Consider the following 18,504-nt stretch of genomic DNA (forward strand, 5'->3'; position numbering starts at 1 on the left):
GCTCCCTACATTGTCGATTCTGATAGGGGCGGGAATCAGTCTACTCGGCGATTACTGAATTTTTGTGACACTTACAAGTTTATACGTGTATTTCGAAAGTAATTATCATTCCTAATTTTGCTCCAAATGTCTCATTCAAAAGTGTACCAATATATTACTAGCAAAACTAGAAATTAAAGAAAATATGGAAAATTCGAGAATAGCACGGACTGTGCGTCTTTAATACATAAATACGTTCACTTGGATTAAAACGCGTGCTTATTTAGTGACGGTCTTTTTTTTTGTTCGTTTACATGATGCTTTCATGACCCTGTTGCTATAGTATCCGATACTGTCATTAACGTGCCATACACCGGTATAAAAAAAAATCGATTGAAAAAATAGTGGCTAAGTTCAGATCAGGAAAAGTCCAGCATGTAACTGGTTGTAAATAAACTTATATTACTTTTTTGGTATTAAAATAGCAGTCCTTATTGCAGCATATTGCGTTATAAACACCACAGGATACAACACAATAATACAACTTGGGCAAGAACTTAAAACCCACTTGTTGAGGAGTCTACGATTTACTTGGTAACCAGTAAAATGGCCTGTGAAAATGGTCAAAGATTGGATGACTTCGTTTATCGCTTATTCCAAATATGAAAAATAATCCAACAAACTGTGTCCTCCCAAATTAGCTTCAGGACGACATCGGTCCGTCTATCGATAGAAGAGCTGCAAAAAAATGCTGGTTGTTCCACGTCGTTACTGCGGGTTGAGAGCGGGGCCTCCGTCCCTTGAGATCATGATGATCATCAGGAGCAGCGATTTCTTGTTATCAGTGGGGGGGGGGGGGGGGAACCAGTAGCTTGAGAAATGGAAAGGTGGGGGGTTCATATTATCTAACTCTAGGGGGCGTCCTTCATCATATGTATTCATCCAATCATAGGCCAAGTTCGCGCAAGGACTATAGTTGACCAATGGTTAACTAACGTTTGCCCGAACTCTGTCTAGTCGACGGTGGTTGACTACGCTAGTCAACTATTTGGAACCAGCCGAATGGGGTTTGTTGCTTCGCTGGTAACCAATAGCCGCGCGCATTCATAACGCTAGCAGAGAGCCAGGATCCAGAAGTTTTGCGATAACATTTTGACCAGCGTTTGACTAGAGACGTTCGCACGTCGCTGTCAGTGCGCAGGCGTAAGGTACGTCACAAGTCAACCACTAGTCGACTAATGGTCCTTGCCCGAACTTGGCCATAGTTGAGGATGCCACAGTGTAGGTTTGACATCGGCTGATAGAGGGCGCTGTGTCGGAGCTAGACGACTTTTATTTCGCGGGAGATTTTTTAGCTTTTTAATCCTTGATTTTTCGCGTTTCCTTTGGCCATCCAGGTCTTTTAACCCATTTTTATCGCTTTTGATGTTTTTAAGGATCTGCTTATTGGTTTATTGTTCGTCGTTCGTGTGAATTTTCGTCAAATCTCGTCATTTTTAGTCAACTGTGTAAACAGTGAATCTTGAAGTCGGCCATTTTAAAAAACCACTGTGCAATTTATAGACCGACATCGAAGTTTGTACTTGGACTTCCTACTACCGCTTCTGCAGCTTTTGACTTGGATTAAACCACCATGGAGTTCACCATTACTTATTTTGTGATTGGATTCCTGCTTACTCTCGCACGTATTAGTGATGGGATCTGCAAAACTGTAAGTACAACCGTAGACACAAGGCTGACAGAATGTGATCCCGATATTGGCACAACAAGCACCAGTTATTTTGCAACTGCGTTACTGTCTCGTAGACAATTTATCAAAACTCTGAAAAACTCTCATGGCCTATCCTGGACCCATGTTTTGTTGATCGGACTTGGAAATGATGTCAACCTAAACCCAGGCCCTCCATCCAACTCTTCGCTTGATGACCCCCCTGCACCGTGTGGTGTCTGTGGAGAGGAAGTAGGCTATTATCCAGAGAAGGGTATCCAATGTGAAGAGTGTGAAAAATGGAATCATGCCGCTTGTATCAACATGAGTAGTAAAACTTACAACTTGTTGGCTAATTGTAGTACCTCATGGATTTGTGATGGGTGTGGTCATCCAAATTTTTCTGGTTCGCTATTTAGTATCGTGACTGATTTTGAAACTGAAAATCCCTTTACTCCACTTGACTCAGACCAGTCTTTGAGTGATGTACAACCCCTTGCTGCATCATCCCCCAAACCGCCTTGTAAAACCAGGAAGAGAAACCCTCCCATACGTGACACAGCAAAAACAAAGTCTAAGAAACCCACCAGAGCGAAGAAGCTTACTGTCATCAACATCAACTTTCAAAGTCTGAAAAATAAGGCTTCGGAACTTTTGGGTATCCTACATGAACATACGCCGGACATTCTTATTGGCACAGAAACTTGGTTAAATGAAAAGATCCTTGATGCTGAGCTTTTCCCACCAGAGTACGCTGTCTTTAGAAAAGATCGTAATGATGGCTACGGGGGTGTCTTGATAGCTGTCAAAAACCTCTCCTGTCATCTAGTGGATGAATTAAATTCTGACGCTGAATGTATCTGGGTTCGCGTTGAATGTGGACCTAAGAAGAAGGTGTACGTGGGGGCTTTCTACAACCCAGACTCCTCTCATGAACCGATTGATAGACTTGATACATCTCTCTCAAAGCTCCATCAATTAACCAAAGGAAAAGGTGAAATTTGGCTGGGAGGAGATTTCAACTTGAAAGACATCAATTGGGATGATAGGTTGGTTAAGGTTGGCGCCCAGTTTTCTGCTCAGTGCAGGAAGTTAGTTGACATCTGTAACTCCTTCAACTTAGACCAATTTGTCCTTGTACCCACCCGGATGGAAAGTATTCTTGACTTGTTTATGACAAACAACCCCACCATCGTTGAATCCACCAGGGTGCTTCTTGGTTGTGGAGATCACAGCATGGTGAAAATTCTGATTAACGCTGGAGGTGTAACTACCAAACCAGTTCGTCGCAAATTCGTCCTGTACAAAAAAGGGAAGTTTGAAGACCTCCGTAATGATTTGAAGAACTTTGGTGAAAATTTTCTCCATGAATTGAATCTAAGGACAGTTAATGAAAATTGGATTCTTCTGAGGGACACCCTCAACGCACTTACTGAAAAGTTCATCCCATCCAAGTACTCCTCAACGAGATTTAACTTGCCATGGTTTTCTCCTGCGCTCCGTCGTCAAAGCAGAAAGCTTCAACGCATGTATAATAAACAGAAGAAAACTAACTCTGCTGAGGACTCCAAACTGTTCAGAAGCGCCCGGAAAATGTATAAAAGAAACCTCAACAGAGCTCACCAGCAATATATCTCCAGTATGCTTGAGGAAGATCTCCAACATAACCCAAAAAAGTTCTGGAAATATGTCAAATCAAAGCGAACTGACAATGTAGGCGTCCATCCACTGAAGAATGGCACTGACACCGTTTCAGACCAAGTTGGGAAGGCAAACATTCTCAACTCCTTCTTCAAATCAGTTTTCACCAAGGAAAACACATCCAACCTCCCTAACCTACAGCAGTCTGTTCCAGACATTGAATCACTTGAGATCGTGGCTGAGGGTATCGAGAAACTTCTTCGTGATCTGAACCCCTCCAAGGCCTCGGGACCAGATAACATTCCTAATAAAATCCTTAAGGAATGCAGCGTGGAGTTGGCACCACTACTAGCAGGGCTGTTTAACCAATCCTTAAAATCTGGTGACCTCCCAGATGACTGGACTACAGCCAACGTGTCTCCTGTCTTCAAAAAAGGCAGTAAAAGTGACCCCAGTAACTACCGCCCCATATCACTAACATCAGTGGTATGTAAATGTCTTGAGCACGTCATCCATCGTCATATAATGTTCCACATTGAGCAGCACCAGATCCTGACAGACTGCCAACATGGGTTTAGAAAAAGCAGAGGGTGTGACACTCAACTCCTCATTACCATTGATGACATAGCTAAATCAATCGAGAAAGGCAAACAGGTTGACGCAATATTACTTGATTTCTCGAAAGCGTTCGATCGCGTCCCACATCAGAGGCTTCTCACCAAACTGAGGCACTATGGCATCACCGGTAATGTGCACAAGTGGATCTCAACTTTCCTTACAACACGTACCCAACAAGTCGTCCTGGAGGGTAAAAGTTCTACAACAGCTGAAGTTTTATCTGGAGTCCCCCAGGGCACTGTCTTGGGACCCCTGATGTTTCTCCTCTACGTTAATGACATCCCTTCATATGTTTCTTCGAAAATCAGACTGTTCGCTGATGACGCCATACTTTACAGAGAAGTAGAAGAAACATCTGACGCTACATCCCTGCAAAACGATTTGGATGCTCTGTGCAGATGGGAGAGGGAATGGGAAATGAAATTCAATCCAGACAAATGCTTTGTCATGCATATCACCACCAAAAAGGATCCACTCATCAGTACGTACAAAATCAACCAGAGACCTCTCCAAACTACTACCAATCACCCATATCTTGGCCTCATCCTGAGTTCTGACTGTAGCTGGTCGTCTCACATCAACAAAATTACCAACAACGCTAGGCAGACCATTGGCATCATCAGAAGAAACTTCAAATCCTGTAGCAGAAAGGTTAAATCCCAACTTTACCAGTCTCTCGCCCGCCCCAAACTAGAGTATGGTGCCTGCGGCTGGGCCACCTTCACTGAGGAAGAAAACAAACAACTTGAAGGTATCCAGAGATACGCTGCCAGGATGTGTTGTAACAACTTCACCAGGCTTGCCAGTGTCACAGATATGTTGAACCAGCTTGGTTGGCCTCTACTTGAAACACGTCGCTCCATTGCTAGACTAACCATGATGTACAAGATCTCTCACAACCTCGTTGAAGTCAAACACGACCTTAGGCCCAAAACAAAAACCCTTAGGAGTTCGCACCAGTTTTCATACCACCGACCCAACGCTAAATCCAAGTTCTATAGCACCAGTTTCTACCCATCAACGATCCCCATCTGGAACGACCTGCCAAACACTATCATCACCATACCCGACTTAAACCAGTTTAAACAAGCCTTAGTAGACCACGTCATCGGGGAGGGAACCAAAACCCAAGTTAACTAGCTCCAGCACAGCCGCCCCAACTCTAGCGGGATGCGGATTCTACCGTTTAGCTGGAGCAACGGATACAGATACAGATGGTGAAGATTAGCCCTGAAAGGGCCGAGTGAGTCGTAATCTGCCCCCATATAATTGTTAACATTTTGTGATATCTAATATTTTCGAACCAAGCCTTTATGAATTGATTAGTCTTATTCCAAGACCAGAATTGGATTTTATTCCCACTCCCGATCCCTTGCAAGCGTGGTGAAGTCGCCGAGACGGCAGAGGGCGCTGTCAACAAGATGAATCCGATCCAGTATTGGGAACTTTGGCACTCCGACCCGAGACATTCCGAGCATACCTCAGGAGCACTGTAGTCCAGCTTATGCGCGCGCGTGAGGTATGCTGGGAATTGTCAGGTCTAGGAAGCCATAGTTGCCAAGACTGGATTGGTTCATCTTGTTGATAGCGCCCTCTGCCGTCACTTGCCAGGATTGTCAATCTGAGAGCCTGAAAGTACGCCGTTTTGTCTTTGAGCTTCCGGACCCCTCCGCGACCCTTCTATGGGCGTTTTACACCGGGTCGCCCGTTTTCTTGCTAACATTTTCGACAATGATTTGTAACCGTAATCACCCCGAGAAATATTCATGTTGGAAATGTTATCTGGGCATTCCACAAGAAAAATAAAAATTATAAGAAATCAGTTGGATATTGGTAACAATGACTCTTACTCACGACCTCCACACCCGGAATTTAGAATGCTGTAAACTATTCCAGTATGAGACACCTCGATGAACAACACTGTTTTTAGACATTGACGTCCTGTTGAATTGGGCCAACACATTTCCCCTAGCACTACTTCGATTATAATATACATGAATGTTGGAATTTATGAGAGATTTTTTACTTGTTTGTTGTCCAAAGATTTAAAATAAAAAATAAAACAAAATAAACGAATGTAAAACAAGAATTAAGACGGGGTAGGAGTAAGTTATGCATAAAATATATACATGGATTTTCCCAGATTAAGGTGGTACAAGTCATTACATTGTAATATATTTAATTTAGTAAATAATGGAGCAGAATGATCACGGTAGCCAGCATTCGAAATTGCACGAACTGCTCGTTTTTGTAAAGTAAGTATTTGTTAAATTTAGATGATAAATGATAGATGATTTTTCTTTAGGAGGGCTGGGGAGCTATAATTTTTAAGGTGCTACAATAATCAGTTTTACATTTTCTTGTATTCCTTCGAGGATGTAATGCTACAGTAATTGCTACAATAATCGATACGAAACAAAAGATCAAGTCACAAGAGAAATTGTATGTGCACTGGTTTTAAAAATCGTTGGGTGAATTGTTTGTTTTTACAAATATTATTTTGATTAATTATGACATGAAAAAGTAAGCAAAACCTATTCTAAGGAAAAGCAGTTCGCAAAAAACCACGAAACTTCACTGCACGAGTTTAATACACGGAACAATTCTACATAGGATTCAATTGAATCGGTAACTAATAAAACCATCTGTAACGATTCACCGGTACTAGGCAGCTATTCCTGAATACATTTGTGCTTGGCCGGTTTAAAAAAACACACTATGTTTAAGACCGGTTGGAATCTTGAGGCTGATAATCACCCTCGCCTTTGGCCATGGTCGCCTTCAGGATTTTTTCTAGGGTGGAGCAAAACATATTTTTTTCAAAAAAAAAGAAAATCTTGTATTTCTCAACAAATTCTCGATTTATCAGTTTCAGAGGGGGGCAGGGACATTTTGCAACCCCCCCCCCCCCCGATTCATTAAATTTACACCACTATGGCTTTGCTTCTTTTTCTTTTCTTTTTTTTCCTCTTTTTTCCCTTTTTTTGCTTTTCGGGGGGGGGGGGGGGCAAGCGTCCCCTTTGCCCGCCCCCCCCCCTCGCGACGTCTATGCCTTTGGCTTGGATAATTATCAGCACCCACACTCAAACCGGATTTAAACACAGTATTTAATATCGGCCAAGCACATATTTATTCCCATTCATAAATAACTGTTCGGTCAAAAACTCAAAACTTTTCGTTCCAAAAGTCAAAAGAAGTCCAAAATTATAAATTTTCAACGATTTCGTTCAAACCTTTTACCTCATTTTTTTCTCGAAACACCCCTCTAGCCAAATTATGGTATGTCCCTCTCGCAGAGTAGCCGTAAACCAACTTCGTCCACAGTCCTTACTTTATTGCCAACCTCGTTTCCAATAGTAAGCCCTGGATAGGAAACTTTCTTCCTGTATCCTGATTCGACACCGTAATTTGCTAATAATGGATTATATCGTGTAGTTGGTGTTGTTATTTTCAACGTGCATTACGTGTTTTCACGATCATTGCAACTATAACGTCCACGCCTTCTCTATAATACTCCTTTCCTTTCCAGTTTGCTCATATTAATATGAAATGTGATACTGCATATTGGCGGGCCAGATTATAACATTTTAACTCCCCCCAAAAATCGTGTTTTCATAACTCACGGCGCGACGAATTGATGCTGTTTTTACAATACCCCACACACCGCAAACAAAAACAAATGCTAGCACCAGACTATTCCTCATTTGCATACGTGTTCAAAAATCTTGCACATGAAAATGATCCAATACCAGGGTGAGAGAGAAGGTAGAGGTGGGCGCGTACTGCTCGAAACCTTGGGGACGGGGTTGACCGTAAACAACTCCTGGGCCCAATTTCACGGCCCTACTAAGCACACGATTTTCTGCTAACAGAGCCTCCGTCTATTTCATGGAGACCGTAAGCAAAAGCACAGCAAAAGGCACGCTTACTTCGGAGGAAAAATTTGCTTAACTTAGTGACGTAACAGTAGAAATCTACCGCTATACTATAGCGTTAAGTATACTATAGCGTTAAGTACGCGCTACCGTTAGCACGTCCACGCCATCAAATAGTGCTTAAGGTTAGCAAATTTTTCTGCTGTGCTAAACACAACTTTTCTGCTAACTGTTAAGCAGCGCCGTGAAATTGGGCCCTGCAGCCAGCCGGCCTTTATCAACCGTTTAAAACCGGCCACGTGACGGGCTCTTGGCCAATAGGAAAACTGTCGTATAAGGGATTTATGAATATATAGTAACAGCATGGCTGTGCTTCAAAATGTGTCCCAGTTCAAAGTTGCAACAGAAAGACAGTTTTTCTGATGTCTCTTTCCTTAACATGGCACTTTGTTAACTTTTAAGTCCTCAAATAATTAGCTAAGATTTTCAGTCTTGGATCCCTTCTCTCTTTAACGATCACAGACGAGTCGTTTCACCCTCTTCAAGTTATTCCTTGCTGCCTGTCGGTGCTCCGGCTGCGCATAGGCCAGGAACATGGTGCCGTAGAAGGTGTCAAACATGGCAATAATGGAACTTGCGGTAATGAAAGGGTTGAGATCGGCTGAAGTAAGGTCACTGAGAATTGCAATGTTTAAGGCTACACTAGTCGGTAACCAAGCCACGACAAATGCGGAGAAGTGTACGATGAAGTACACGGTGGTTTTATCGGACAAGTGGTTCGGTCGAAGCTGCGGCGCGTTCTTATCGTTGTCTTCCTGCTCCGTCTGCTGCACACGATCTTGAAGATGCTTCAGCATCATCATTTCATCCCGTATCTTGCGCCGCTGTTGCCTAGCGATGCGAACGAGAGCAGCTATCAGAAAAGTTACCGCGATCATACTGGGGAAGATGGTCAGATCCGACATGACGACCATTGGGATTCGAAAACCTTCCTCCTGCACGAAACTGCTGTAGAATTGTTGGCTGTCGGTTTCCAACTTCAACATGGCGGTGAGGAAAACGGAAAGTCCGATGAGCAGAGACAGGCACCAGGACGCACCAATCAGCACGGTGCAACGTCTGGGCGTCGCTAGCCGGAGATACTGCAGGGGCCGGGAGATCTTCATGTACCGGTCAGCCGCTATGACCACCGAATTCGAGAAGTAGCCGAAAAGTCCAAAATAGGTAGAACTTGTGGCTATTGCGAGTTTGAGCGATGAGTGTTTGCTATTTGACATCAGGATCACAGACCACCATGAAATCAAAATTTCCATGACAATCAAGGACACACAAAGACTGGCCATGAAATAGTTGGACACATTATGGAGGATGTGCTCCACAGCGATTGTAGCTATCAACCACAGATAGACCAGACTTGTTGCTGCTGCGATGAAAATCACGAAGATGTAGCTGGCCAACAAGGCCGGATGGACTGGGTCATCGCTCAAAGATGATGCAGACGCATTCACGATCACTTCTTCCTCCATAATAGGCCTTCCTGACAGAATATTTCAGTCACAAAACACATCAAAATTTACAAACAACTGTCACTGCATTCAAAAACACAAAGAAGTCCCACAGTTTTCCGTACTAGTGTGATACTTTTATGACGACGCAACGACCAAATTCGCACGTACCGGTACGTCATTATACGCTAGTCGGTTGCATCTCTCAATTATAAACTGATTATGGCTTACACGCACAGCACTGGGCGCTTTCATAAATACATCAATCTAGAGTAAATTTACTTTTTTTTCAGAGTAGGCCTAATCAGGAATGACGGAGACAAAATTGGAATGACGCTTTTGATGAGAGACACCATTAAGATTTGGCCCAGCAGTTGTCGGTTATTATTTTTTTTAGTGGCCCCTTTCGTATGTATAACAAACTGCGGGTTACTGTAACCGCTACCACGCTTTTGTCAGGTGAAAATCCCACGACAATGCTTAAGTAATTGCCGCTATTATGAACATAATATGTAAGTTCACGATACTGGACTCGGATTTATCGCTCAGCCTTGAGACGTAACTCTGATTGATTGGTGTAGATATTAAAGATGTTATGACCGTGCTCTTCGACGAATTGCAGTTTGTTCTCATTACGGAGTTTTCCACTCGTCCAGTTTATTTTCTGTTAACGGGAAAAGCTACACCACCATTCTTCTTTTTTTTTTTGTTAGGGGGCGGTTGCTTTTGCGCGATTACAGATCCTCTTTGCTAATAGACTGGTTCTTGATTTCTACATTGTCGATTCTGATAGGGGCGGGAATCAGTCTACCCGTCGATTGCTGAACTTTTGTGATAACGTTGATATTATTTCGAAAGTAATAATAATGCCTTAATTAAAAGTGGGCCGATTGTTTTGCTCCATGTCTCATCCAAAAGTGTACCTATATATTACTGGCAAAACTAGCAATTAAAGAAAATCTGGAAAACTCGAGAATAGCACGGACTGTACATCTTTGAAGGGAAGATACAACAATTGTAAGCATCAAAAAAGGAAATGATCAAATTACCACGAAATTCTTCACTGGACTGTTAGCTTCCCGTACAATCATGGCTCCTTGTGTGCTGACGTTTTTAAGTAAAGTGATATTTTTGTATCAATTTCCAACGACCAGCGTTGGAGAAAACTGTGGTATTTTTTTTTAAACTGCTCCTTAAATTATTCGGCATTTTCTTTGCAACTGATTACACACCTGTGATGAGGTACGAGCCTGCTAGACTGATTCTCTGACCTTATGATTCCCCAACGTCTATAAATTGCCTCGTTTTATCTTAAGTGGGGTAAGGGAACCAGACTGCAAGAACATGATTGGTTTTCTTGGTTTTTCCAGCATCTACGAACCCAAAACGTGAAACAAGTCAGTGTAACAATATTTGCTTGAACATACTATTCCTCCAAATCCATTTATTTCTGAAAATTACAGCAAAAGCAAATGTTGTACATTCCCTTTAATACATAAATACGTTCACTTGGATTAAAATGCGTGCTTAGTGACGTTCTTTTTTGTCCGTTTACGTGATGCTTTTCAAGGCTCGGTTGCCATAGTATCCGATACTGTCATTAATGTGCCATACACCGGCATACAAAAAACCAATCGATTGAAAATATTTGAAGAGGTGTCCAGTGAGGAATGACAAAGACAAAATTGGAACTGACGCTTTCATGAGAGACACCGTTAATGGATTTATTAATACGCCCCTTTCGTCGGTAATACGGGCGATTACCAATAGTGCGCCTCCAAGAGTTTGCAACGCGTTGGCCAATCAAAATGCGCGTTTGGAAAAGGTCGACTGATTTCGCGCATTGTGATTGGCCAACGCGTTGCAAACTCTTGGAGGCGCACTATTGGGAATCGCCCGTATTAAGAAACCGCGCGTTACTGTAATCACTGCCAAGCTTTTGTCCGTTGAAAATGACAGAATAATGGATATGGTGAAATTGCCTCTGTTTGCATGATATGTAGATTCACGATACTGGACTCGGATTAATCGTTCCGCATTGAGAAGCAATTCTTATTGATTGGTGTAAATCTATTGAAGATGTTACGACCGGGCCTTCCACAATACAGTGCACCACCAATTAGTTTGCCCAGAACAGTTCATTTTTGCCCCAGTGTATTGTGGGAGATGGTCGACAATTTCGCAGCGCGGGACATTTGAAATTATTGGTTTTCCAGTCAGTAGTTTCGTAAGCGGATGATTTCAGCATAATGTTTGGCCCTTTTTTCAATATGGTGTTTTTATAAGGCGGCAGAAGGCCATACCAATTCAAAGTCACAACGGGTAGCGACAGTTCAGTTTTTTGTATTTTTCTGTCCTTAATAAATATGGAACTTTCCATCAAACAAGTCCTCAGCTGTGAGAGATCCTTGTGCCCTAAACCAGATTTGTGTTCCATTAGTGAACGCGAGAGGCACGGCCTCATCTGCCACAAGACCACCTTGTCGTGAAAAAAGATAGCACCGTGGTCTATGAAGGCTGCAACCAGTCATTGCCAACAACCTAGCCAATGATGAAACACAAAAAAGTCATCTGTGGGCACATGTGCGAGATGGGCAGACCCCCGGCTGCAACACACTGTCACTGACCTAGGCATACACGTGTTCGGTCTGCATTGAATGGGAAAGTAATAGTGGTAAGATCGAAACTTGATAATGTTTAATGGCCCCTAGAGTTGGCAGTCTGGAATCACATCTCGCTTTAATGATCACAGATCAGTCGCTTCATCCTCTTTAAGTTACTCCTTGCTGCCTGTCGGTGCTCCGGCTGCGCATAGGCCAGGAACAAGGTGCCGCAGAAGGTGTCAAACATGGCAATAATGGAACCGACGGTCATGAGAGGGTTGAGAACGGCTGAAGTCAGGTCAGTGTTAAAAACTGCAATGTTAATGGCTACACTATTTGGTAGCCAAGCCACCACAAATGCGGAGAAGTGTACGATGAAGTACACGGTGGTTTTGTTGGTCGAGTGGTTCGGTCGAGGCTGCGGCGCGTTCTCATCGTTGCCTTCCTGCTTCGTCCGCTGCGCTCGATCTTGAAGATGCTTCAGCATCAGCATTTCATCCCGTATCTTGCGCCGCTGTTGCCTAGCGATGCGAACGAGAGCAGCTATCAGAAAGGTTAGCGCGATCATACTGGGGAAAATTGTCAGATCCGACATGACGACCATTGGGATTCGAAAACCTTCCCCCTGCAGGAAGCTGGCGAATGACTCTTGGCTGTTGGGATCAAAATTCAACAAGGCGGAGAGGAACACTGCAAGTCCGAGGGCCAGAGATAGGCACCAGGACGCACCGATCAGGACGATGCAACGTCTGGGCGTCGCTAGCCGGAGATACTGCAGGGGCCGGGAGATCTTCAGGTACCGGTCAGCCGCTATGACCACCGAATTTAAGAAGTAGCCGAGAAGTCCAAAATAGGTAAAACTTGTGAGTACTGCGAGTTTGAGCGCGGAGTGTGTCAAGTTTGACATCAGGATCACAGCCCACCATGAAATCAAAATTCCCATGACGATCAGGGACACACAAAGACTGGCCATGAAATAGTTGGACACATTATGGAGGATGTGCTCCATAGCGATTGTAGCTATCAACCACACGTAGACCAGAACTGTTGCTACTGCGATGAAAATCACGAAGATGTAGCCGGCCAACAAGGCCGGATGGACTGGGTCATCGCTCACGGATGGCGCAGACGCATTCACGATCACTTCTTCCTCCAAAATTATAGGCCTTCCTTCAGAAAATTTCAGTCACCAAAAGCATCAAAATTTACAAACAACTGTCAGTGCGTCAAAAGCACAAAGAAATCCCATCTGCTTCAGTGAAAACAGAAAAACAACCAACTTGTGTGATACCTAGTTGGTAAATGACTATATGACGCAACGACCAAATTCGCACGTACCGTACATAACGGTACGTTATGCATATACGCTGTAGCCGGTTGCATATCTCAATATTATTATACACCTTGAAACGGCTTACACGCACAACACCGGGCGCTTTCATAAATCGTTCTACATCTGAAAAGGCCTAATTAGGAACGACGGCCGAAAACTGAAACTGACGCTTTGATGAGAGTTAATATTTGGCCCAGCAGTAAAGTGGATTTGTTGATACGCCCCTTTCGTCGGTAAATAACAAGCCGCGCGTTACTGTAACCGCTACCATGCTTTTGTCAGGTGAAAATGCCAGAATAATGGATAAGTACTTGCCTCTATTATGAACATATTATGTAAGTTCACGATACTGGACTCGGATTTATCGCTCAGCCTTGAGACGTAAATCTGATTGATTGGTGTAGATATTAAAGATGTTATGACCGTGCTCTTCGACGAATTGCAGTTTGTTCTCATTACAGAGTTTCCACTCGTCCAGTTTATTTTCTGTTAATGGGAAAAGCTACACCTCCCCCATTTTTTTCGGTAGGGATCGGTTGCTTTTGCGCGATAACAAATCCTCCTTGCTAATAGACTGGTTCTTGCTCCCTACATTGTCGATTCTGATAGGGGCGGGAATAAGTCTACTCGGCGATTACTGAATTTTTGTGATACTTAAACGTTGATACGTGTATTTTGAAAGTAATTATCATTCCTAATTTTGCTCCGAATGTCTCATTCAAAAGTGTACCAATATATTACTAGCAAAACTAGAAATTAAAGAAAATCTGGAAAATTCGAGAATAGCACGGACTGTGCGTCTTTAATACATAAATACGTTCACTTGGATTAAAACACGTGCTTATTAGTGACGTTCTTTTTTGTTCGTTTACATGATGCTTTCATGGCCCTGTTGCCATAGTATCCGATACTGTCATTAACGTGCCATACACCGGTATAAAAATAACAACAATCGAATGAAAAAATAGTGGCTAAGTTCAGATCAGGAAAAGTCCAGCATGTAATTGGTTGTAAATAAACTTATATTACTTTTTTGGTATTAAAATAGCAGTCCTTATTGCAGCATATTGCGTTATAAACACCACAGGATACAACACAATAATACAACTTGGGCAAGAACTTAAAACCCACTTGTTGAGGAGTCTACGATTTACTTGGTAACCAATAAAATGGCCTGTGAAAATCGTCAAAGATTGGATGACTTCGTTTATCGCTTATTCCAAATATGAAAAATAATCCAACAAACTGTGTCCTCCCAAATTAGCTTCAGGACGACATCGGTCCGTCTATCGATAGAAGAGCTGCAAAAAATGCTGGTTGTTCCACGTCGTTACTGCGGGTTGAGAGCGGGGCCTCCGTCCCTTGAGATCATGATGATCATCAGGAGCAGCGATTTCTTGCTATCAGTTGCGGGGGGGGGGGGGACCAGTAGCTTGAGAAATGGATAGGTGGGGTATTCATATTATCTAACTCTAGGGGGCGTCCTTCATCAAATGTATTCATCCAATCATAGTTGAGGATGTCACAGTGTAGGTTTGACATCGTGATGGAGAAGATTAACCCTGAAAAGGGCCGAGTGAGTCGCAATCGGCCCCATATAATTGTTAACATTTTGTGATATCTAATATTTTCGAACCAAGCCTTTATGAATTGATTAGTCTCATTCCAAGACCAGAATTGGATTTTATTCCCACTCCCGATCCCTTGCAAGCGTGGTGAAGTCGCCGAGACTGCAGAGGGCGCTGTCAACAAGATGAATCCGATCCAGTATTGGGATCTTTGGCACTCCGACCCGAGACATTCCGAGCAAACCTCAGGAGTACTGTAGTCAAGCGTATGATGCGCGCGCGTGAGGTATGCTGGGAATTGTCAGGTCTAGGAAGCCATAGTTCCCAAGACTGGATTGGATTCGTCTTGTTGATAGCGCCCTCTGCCGTCACTTGCCAGGATTGTCAATATTCGCTCGTACCCCCCCCCCCCCCCCCCCCGCCCTGCAAACGCTGGGCTACTCTGATGAATTCACGCTCTGATTGGTTGGATTTTGCGTGACCAGTGACCTGCGCGTCATCAAGTTCATGACTCTGCAAGGTTTGAAACGGCCGTTGATAGTTGAGGATGTCACAGTGTAGGTTTGACATCGTGATGGAGAAGATTAACCCTGAAAAGGGCCGAGTGAGTCGTAATCCGCCCCATGATTGTTAACATTTGGTGAAATCCAATATTTTGAGCCAAGCCTTTATGAATTGATTAGTCTCATTCCAAGACCAGAATTGGATTTTATTCCCACTCCCGATCCCTTGCAAGCGTGGTGAAGTCGCCGAGACTGCAGAGGGCGCTGTCAACAAGATGAATCCGATCCAGTATTGGGATCTTTGGCACTCCGACCCGAGACATTCCGAGCAAACCTCAGGAGTACTGTAGTCAAGCGTATGATGCGCGCGCGTGAGGTATGCTGGGAATTGTCAGGTCTAGGAAGCCATAGTTCCCAAGACTGGATTGGATTCGTCTTGTTGATAGCGCCCTCTGCCGTCACTTGCCAGGATTGTCAATATTCGCTCGTACCCCCCCCCCCCCCCCCCCCCCGCCCTGCAAACGCTGGGCTACTCTGATGAATTCACGCTCTGATTGGTTGGATTTTGCGTGACCAGTGACTTGCGCGTCATCAAGTTTATGACTCTGCATGGGTTTGAAACGGCCGTTAAGACTGATTCATTACTCTTTTATTCCAGTTCAGAGATGTTTTTTCTCGTTGAAAAGCGTAATAATGCAGGAAATTCTGTAAAACTTATCTGTGTTGTGAATTTACTATTCCCGTCACTTGCTCAGACTCCGTTTCGGATCACGAGCGGTCGGATTGCATTATGCGACGCTAAACATTTGTCCACATGGTCCGCAATGAAACAGAAATCACATCCGGTATGGAATGTGCGCATTTCTAGGGGAAGTTTTCGGATAGCATTTTACGCACATTGTCTAATTGCAGTCTTGAACAGCTGCAGCCAGATGCTTTAAATACAGAGGTCATAGGCCACTTCCTTCACAAGATTCTGTGAAGCTCATCAGAGTATCCCAGCGTCCTGTTTGCAGGGAGGGGTTAGAGCGAATTGTCAATTGAGCCTGAAAGTGCACCATTTTGTCTTTGAGCTTCCGGACCGGCCCCCGCGACCCATCTATGGGCGTTTTACACCAGGTTGCCTTTTTTCTTGCTAACATTTTCGACAATGATTTGTAACCGTAATCACCCCGAGAAATATTCATGTTGGAAATGTTATCTGGGCATTCCACAAGAAAGAAAAATGATAAGAAGTCAGTTGGAGATTGGTAACAACGACTCTTACTCACGACCTCCACACCCGGAATTAAAAATCCTCTAAACTATTCCAGTATGAGACACCTCGATGAACAACATTTTTTTTAGACATTGACGTCCTGTTGAATTGGGCCAACACATTTCCCCTGGCGCTACTTCGATTATAATATACATGAATGTTAGAATTTATGAGAGATTTTTTACTTGTTTGTTGTCCTAAGATTTAAAATAAAAAATAAAACAAAATAAACGAATGTAAAACAAGAATTAAGACGGGGTAGGAGTAAGTTATGCATAAAATATATACATGGATTTCCCCAGATTAAGTTGGTATAAGTCATTACAATGTAATATATTTAATTTAGTAAATAATGGAGCAGAATGATCACGGTAGCCAGCATTCGAAATTGCACGAACCGCTCGTTTTTGTAAAGTAAGTATTTGTTAAATTTAGATGACAAATGATAGATGATTTTTTCTTAGGGGGAGCTATAATTTTTAAGGTGCTGCAATAATCAGTTTTACATTTTCTTGTATTTCTTCGAGGATGTGTTGCTACAGTAATTGCTACAATAATCGATACGAATCAAAAGGTAAAGTCACAAGAGAAATTGTATGTGCACTGGTTTAAAAAAATCGTTGGGTGAATTGTTTGTTTTTACAAATATTATTTTGATTAATTATGACCTGAAACAGTAGCTACTGAAGCAAAACCTATTCTAAAAAAAGGCAGTTCGCAAGAAAACCCGCGAAACTTCACTGCACGAGTTGAATACACGGAACAATTCTACTTAGGATTCAATTGAATCGGTAACTAATAAAACAATCTGTAACGATTCACCGGTACCAGGCAGCTATTCGTGAATACATTTGTGCTTGGCCGGTTTTAAAAAAAACACACTATGTTTAAGACCGGTTGGAATCTGGAGGCTGATAATCACCCTCGCCTTTGGCCATGGTCGTCGTCAGGATTTTTTCTAGAGGAGGGCAAAACATATTTTTTCCCAAAAAATTCTTGTATTTCTCAACAAAGTCTAGATTCATCAGTTTTAGAGGGGGGGGGGGGGGGGCAGGGACATTTTGGCACCCCAACTCATTAAATTTACACCACTATGACTTCGCGCCTCTTTTTCTTTTCTTTTTTTTTTCTCTTTTTTCCCCTTTTTGTTTTGCTTTTCCAGGGGGGCCCCCCTTGCCCCCCCCCCCTCGCGACGCCCATGCCTCAAACCGGATTTAAACACAGTGTTTAATATCGGCCAAGCACATATTTATTCCCATTCATAAATAACTGTTCGGTCAAAAAATCAAAACTTTTCGTTCCAAAAGTCAAAACAAGTCCAAAATTATAAATTTTCAACGATTTCGTTCAAAATTTTTACTTCCTTTTTTTTCGAAACACCCCTCTAGCTAAATTATGGTATGTCCCTCTCGCAGAGTAGCCGTAAACCAACCTCGTCCCCAGTCCTTACTTTATTTCCAACCTCGTTTCCAATAGTAAGCCCTGGATAGGAAACTTTCTTCCTGTATACTGATTCGACACCGTAATTTGCTAATAATGGATTATATCGTGTAGTTGGTGTTGTTATTTTCAACGTGCATTACGTGTAGTTTCACGATCTTTGCAACTATAACGTCCACGCCTTCTCTATAATACTCCTTTCCTTTCCAGTTTGCTCATATTAATATGAAATGTGATACTGCATATTGGCGGGCCAGATTATAACATTTTAACTTCCAAAAAAAATCGTGTTTTCATAACTCACGGCGCGACGAATTGATGCTGTTTTTACAATACCCCACACACCGCAAACAAAAACAAACGCTAGCACCAGACTATTCCTCATTTGCATACGTGTTCAAAAATCTTGCACATGCAAATGATCCAATACCAGGGTGAGAGAAAAGGTAGAGGTGGGCGCGTACTGCTCGAAA

The 18,504-nt window shown here is 42.9% G+C and overlaps 2 protein-coding genes across 2 annotated transcripts; both read right to left on the reverse strand.

The window, feature by feature from the left end:
- Positions 1 to 8,330: 8,330 nt before the first annotated feature.
- LOC119736673 (D(1A) dopamine receptor-like) lies at positions 8,331 to 9,347 on the reverse strand. Its single transcript, XM_038210689.1, has one exon. It carries the CDS (start codon positions 9,345 to 9,347, stop codon positions 8,331 to 8,333), a length of 1,017 nt encoding a protein of 338 aa, XP_038066617.1.
- A 2,718-nt stretch (positions 9,348 to 12,065) lies between these two features.
- LOC119736674 (D(1A) dopamine receptor-like) lies at positions 12,066 to 12,938 on the reverse strand. Its single transcript, XM_038210690.1, has one exon. It carries the CDS (start codon positions 12,936 to 12,938, stop codon positions 12,066 to 12,068), a length of 873 nt encoding a protein of 290 aa, XP_038066618.1.
- Between the last annotated feature and the right edge of the window lie 5,566 nt (positions 12,939 to 18,504).

Source organism: Patiria miniata, unplaced genomic scaffold (assembly GCF_015706575.1).
Source record: "Patiria miniata isolate m_02_andy unplaced genomic scaffold, ASM1570657v1 HiC_scaffold_3, whole genome shotgun sequence".
In the NCBI taxonomy this organism is placed as follows: Eukaryota; Metazoa; Echinodermata; class Asteroidea; order Valvatida; family Asterinidae; genus Patiria; species Patiria miniata.

Bases quoted from the DNA above. Each gene is read 5' to 3' on its own strand.
- LOC119736673 (XM_038210689.1), bottom strand. From the start codon at position 9,347: ATGGAGGAAGAAGTGATCGTGAATGCGTCTGCATCATCTTTGAGCGAT.
- LOC119736674 (XM_038210690.1), bottom strand. From the start codon at position 12,938: ATGGAGCACATCCTCCATAATGTGTCCAACTATTTCATGGCCAGTCTT.